We start from the raw sequence: 4,796 nt of genomic DNA, 5'->3' as shown, positions 1-4,796 counted from the left end.
GTTATCCACTCACGGAAGTTCCGATGTATCGTATAAGAGTGCGAATTCAAAACATATTAAATTACTTTTGTTTATGATAGCTATATTTATATGGATAGTTGGTCCTTTTAGGACCTAAGCCTTAGATTAAAGAACTATGAATATCAATTTATACATTTTTATAAGAAAGTCTTTAGCTGATCGGCTCAAAAGTTCTTTACACAAACAAATTCTGGCTATATAAATTACATTTACTAATAACATTGGATTAATATAACCTCAACATACATTCATTTAGGTAAGATTACGAGATTATTTAGAACGAAAAGAACAATAATATCTTAACAAAAGTTCCGGTTTTTTCTTCCTAATAAAACGAATGTATTTAGTACATTCCAATAATGATTGACATTTAAGAGCATTTCAAGAGCTGAATAAAATGCTTAAAATATAAAAATAAATAAACTTTTTAATTTATTTAAAATTTGTTTGAACAAAATCGAACAAATTCAAACGCATGTGCAGAAAAGATTTTACAAACCAACAATATTGTGGAGTACCCCCACTATCTGTGTTTCTCAGCTCGTTAGTGTGACTGCGTAATAGAAGGTAATAAAATACCACCGAATGTGCTGCCGATTTGCTGCCACACTAAGGTGTGCTGCGCAACACTAACCCAAATGCAACCCTGCGTTTAGCAACACTAACGCCATGTTGCCACTGAGCTGTCAAAAATGTTCTTTCCTTCTCTTTCTTTCCGGTTAGCGTCATGGTAAGAATCAACGAAGGTTTCTCCGGATCGGTTGAAAAATGTGAAAATAAAGCGGTCTTAACGGCCCGAGTTGAATTAAGTCTGGCGGCCAAGTGAACGGGTCAGTGCGTTGAACATATGAAAATAGAAAGCTGCGCAGAAGCCAATAAATATAATTGGAAATCAGCCCTTGAAACAATTCACGTGGTGGACACCAACACAAGCAACGCGCTGGCCATGCAGCCGCTGAAATTACATATTTTGAGCCATTTTTAATGGGCATCTCTCTGCTTGCAGCCTTTCGAGAGATTCGTACAAACTGGTCGCATTGCCAAGGCCTCCGCCGGTCCCCTGAAGGGGCGCCTGGTGGCCATTGTCGACGTCATCGACCAAAACAGAGTAAGTGCATCGTTTCTGGAGAGGAGCGCAGCACAAAATCGCCAATGACAAGCTCTTGCACATGATGATAATTTGTCTTCTTGATAGGAAGTGCCAACTGACACATAAATGAAGCTAGTTTAACCCACTGAAAGCAAGCAAGCAAGCATGGCATTTGTCGCTGTGCCCCTTAATCTTCAGTAGATGGAACCTTGACTTACCTTTTATTTGTTTAACAGGTGCTGGTTGATGGCCCCCTGACCGGCGTTCCCCGTCAGGAATACAGATTGAACAATCTGCACCTGACCAAGTACCGCATCAAGTTCCCCTACACCGCGCCCACGCGCATCGTGCGCAAGGCCTGGACAGAGAGCGACCTGAAGGCCCAGTGGAAGGTCAGCCCCTGGTCCGTCAAGGCACAGAACATCTGCAAGGTATGTATGGACTCTTGAAGGAGAAGTCTTAGTTGTTAGGGAGATTATAACCTACCCAGAGAAGAAAATGTTTACCGAAATCTGTTCTTAGTCGATATTAAATATCTCAGATCAATAAGTTTATACAATACAATCTTGCTCTAACTTTATTACTACCTATAAAAAATTGTGTGAAAGGCTTACAAGTTTTATCATCAAAATAGGTCTCGTACTATTTAATTTTATTTTTATCTTGCTACCTTAAAATTATTCTTTTTTTTCTAAGTTTGCTCATCAAGGAATTTCTATTCCTTTTTATTTTATTATCTTAAAAACATGTTCAGTTTTTGAAATGTTTGCTTCCTATAGTTTCCATTGATCTTTGAATTTTACAACCTCAAAAAAAGCACGTGTAAATGTTAATAGTTTGCTTTTTCAAATCAAAAAAATTTTAATAAACAAAAGTTTATCGTGAATGATTTTGCCTGCATCAACACCTCTTTTACATATTTTAATGCATGTTTTAACCAAATACTCAGTGAATACCTATAAGAATTAGGGAAAGCATTGGTTTGTTTTTATTAATTTAATATTTACAACGCAAGAGCTTTGTTATTATGTAAACAAATTTTAACATAATACCTAGTGAATACCATAAATAAATAAAAGTGCATTGAATTCCGACCAATTTAGTTTTCTAGTAAAAGGCACTTGAGTGATACTTCGATAGTGTTACATATTTCTTCTCTGAATAGTTGTTTACCTCCTTTAACTGCACATGATGATAGTTGAAAGTTCTTGATAGGAATTGCCGGCTGACACATACATGAAGCTAATTTGTATTTTATCTGATCACAATCTCAGCTAGAAATATTCTGAATTTTTTTTGAATAAATACAAATTATTAAACCCCGTCACTTTTCCATTGCAGCGCTCCTCGTTGAACGACTTTGACCGCTTCAAGCTGCGTTATGCCAAGCGCCAGCGCAACAAGCTGCTGACCATCGCCTTCAACACACTGAAGAAGCGCACCAAGGCTGACGGCACTCCCCGCGTCCTGAAGAAGGATCGTCGCGAGCGTCTGCGTGCCGAGAAGGCCAAGGGTGGCAAGAAGGCCGCGGCCAAGAAGTAAAAACACTACCTTTAACGAAAGTAACTGCTTGATGAACATCCACCACCATGGAGAAAATAAAAGAAAGTGTTATTTTTAGGAAAAACACAAGCCCAGCGCCCTTTTCTTTTGGGTTTAACAGTTTTATTTGCTCTCAAGAAACAATATGATCTTAACAGTCCAATCTTTAAAGCACAGTCTACCAAATAGAGAACGAGCAAGGCCCCGCTCAAGTGGGGCACTTGCCGTAGATGGTCTGCCAGTTGTTGGGATGGTTGTAGCCCAGCAGGATGGGCAAGTGCAGGAACAGCGTGATATGTTCGCCTTGTATCGACGTGGATACCTTGACCCAATTGCGCAGCCACTCGATCATGGCCTCGCTGCTAAGGCTGTCGGGATTCAATCCGCGCAGATAGCAGGAGTAGCGTAAAGCCTCCGGGGTCAAGTTGTGCACGCCGCCCTCACGGGTGATGGCCTGGTCCATGTAGTGCACCAGAAAGGCATGCTCGTGCAGGCGATGTCTCTTAAAGATGCTGCTAGGCAGTCCGTGAAGGTTGACTAGGTTTCTCTGGAATGTGCGGATTAAGTAGTTGCACCATATCACTTTCTGTTCAAACATACGACGTGTTTCCGCGACATTCCCAGCAAGGAGTAGGGCCCATCGGCAAATATGTCCTTGACATCTATGAGCATTTCGGGTGTGGGATGTGTGCCGCTGCCCAGCTGTCCCAGGATGTCCGCAAAGGCCGAGTGCTTGGGATGCGAGGCGGTCGCCTTGAGCTTGGCCTGCAGGCAGCGGAAGACGTCCTTGTTGTTGCCCAGTCGCCGCTTCATGTAGTAACTCTGGAACTCGGAGCGCTGCTGCGAGGTCCAAAAGTGGGCAGTGAGAAAGGAGCGGGGGTACCAGAAGCTATGGAATACATTCCAATTACTATTATATACCGGGAATCTAAAGCCACATGAATCTTACACCAGGGGAAAAAAGGCGTAGCCCACCATTGGCAGGGAGCAGCCAATTAGGGCCGGTGCCACTTTCATCATGTCGCGCGGCATTTGCATGTACAGTTCCAGCTCCTGGCGATTCAGGGCTCGGATTCCCTGGGGCGAATCGTTGGCTATGCGCGCAATCTTCAGGAAGCGCTTCATGTCCCCAAAGAAGTCCTTGACGCCATCGAAGAACACCCGATACAACTGCATGGCCTTGGGGAAGTTCTTTTCGAGCACTTTGTCGTAGTTCTTGACGTAGTTAAAGTAGCGCGTGAATATGTAGTCCTGCATATTGTCCCGCATCTGATCCCTTTTGGATTTCAGAGTGTCCAGCTCCTTGCGCTTCTCGTCCTCGGGTTTTTTGGGCGACGGCGGTGGTGGGGATGAGGAGGCGTTGCTGCTGGGCGGGATCTTTGGCTTGTCGAGGGGCTTATTGGCATCCCAGCCCGTTTCGTAGATGACCTTGCCCACGCTGGTGATCTCTGCGGCCACATTGCGCTTGATTTGCGGCGGTGTTGCTGTTTCGGGCTTCGTGGAGTAGTTCCGGCTGTACAATGACCGCGGCCTGTTATCGCTGTGGCTAGATAATTGAGCTTTAATGCCGTTTGCTAATTGGGGTCGGGTGCTCACCTGCTGCACAGGTGTAACAGTCGCCGGCGATCCCGGGGCCAACAGTTCGTCGGAACCACGGCAAATCGGGCCACGCGCAACGCCAACGCCATTCTGGAACTTCAACTGCCGACCAGAAACCAGGAAGAACCCCCTTATTACGCAACCGCCGACTCCAATGCAGGAGTTGCCCACAAAAATAAAAAAATCCAAGGAGCAATTCCGATTTCCTAGTTTCGAACAGCTGTTCCAGAGTAACCGTTGCCTTTTAAACCAAAAAAACCTCCAAGGATCCAGGGCTGAACGTTTAGCATTTACTCAAACCAAAGCTGCAATTTTACTTTACAAAATGTCAAGAAAGCTTTATTTACGTTGCAGGATTTAGGCTTGGCTAAACCAAAAATATTTAAATTTCTTGCATTGTGGAATTACATATAAAATGTATATTGTACGGAATACAAATTTTAATTTAGTTTTTTATATAGTAAAGAAAATGAGTAAAACGAAAACGAGACTTTGTAAATCCTTAATTATCAGTATGTTTTTTTCTAGGATTTTCTAGGGCCAA

At 43.2% G+C, this 4,796-nt stretch overlaps 2 protein-coding genes across 4 annotated transcripts; one reads left to right on the top strand and one right to left on the bottom strand.

Moving 5' to 3' along the window:
• Positions 1-682: 682 nt before the first annotated feature.
• LOC128258548 (60S ribosomal protein L14) lies at positions 683-2,743 on the top strand. Its single transcript, XM_052990208.1, has 4 exons — positions 683-751; positions 1,028-1,129; positions 1,348-1,542; positions 2,453-2,743. Exons 1-4 carry the CDS (start codon positions 749-751, stop codon positions 2,651-2,653), a joined length of 501 nt encoding a protein of 166 aa, XP_052846168.1. The 5' UTR covers positions 683-748; the 3' UTR covers positions 2,654-2,743.
• Positions 2,744-2,753: 10 nt separating this feature from the next.
• On the bottom strand, positions 2,754-4,492 carry LOC128258547 (LETM1 domain-containing protein 1). Of its 3 annotated transcripts, none has more exons than XM_052990205.1 (4): positions 4,250-4,492; positions 3,603-4,199; positions 3,254-3,542; positions 2,754-3,200 (listed from the first exon to the last, which is right to left on the bottom strand). In XM_052990205.1, exons 1-4 carry the CDS (start codon positions 4,339-4,341, stop codon positions 2,862-2,864), a joined length of 1,317 nt encoding a protein of 438 aa, XP_052846165.1. In that variant the 5' UTR covers positions 4,342-4,492; the 3' UTR covers positions 2,754-2,861. The 3 variants fall into 3 exon arrangements, with proteins under 3 accessions (XP_052846165.1, XP_052846166.1, XP_052846167.1); XM_052990206.1 differs by having other exon boundaries at positions 3,603-4,193; XM_052990207.1 differs by having other exon boundaries at positions 3,603-4,166.
• Between the last annotated feature and the right edge of the window lie 304 nt (positions 4,493-4,796).

The sequence above is a fragment of the Drosophila gunungcola genome, assembly GCF_025200985.1.
Source record: "Drosophila gunungcola strain Sukarami chromosome 3L unlocalized genomic scaffold, Dgunungcola_SK_2 000003F, whole genome shotgun sequence".
NCBI classification, from domain to species: domain Eukaryota; kingdom Metazoa; phylum Arthropoda; class Insecta; order Diptera; family Drosophilidae; genus Drosophila; species Drosophila gunungcola.
The sequence above is the reverse complement of the archived record's forward strand: the minus strand, read 5'-3'. Positions and strand labels throughout refer to the sequence as shown.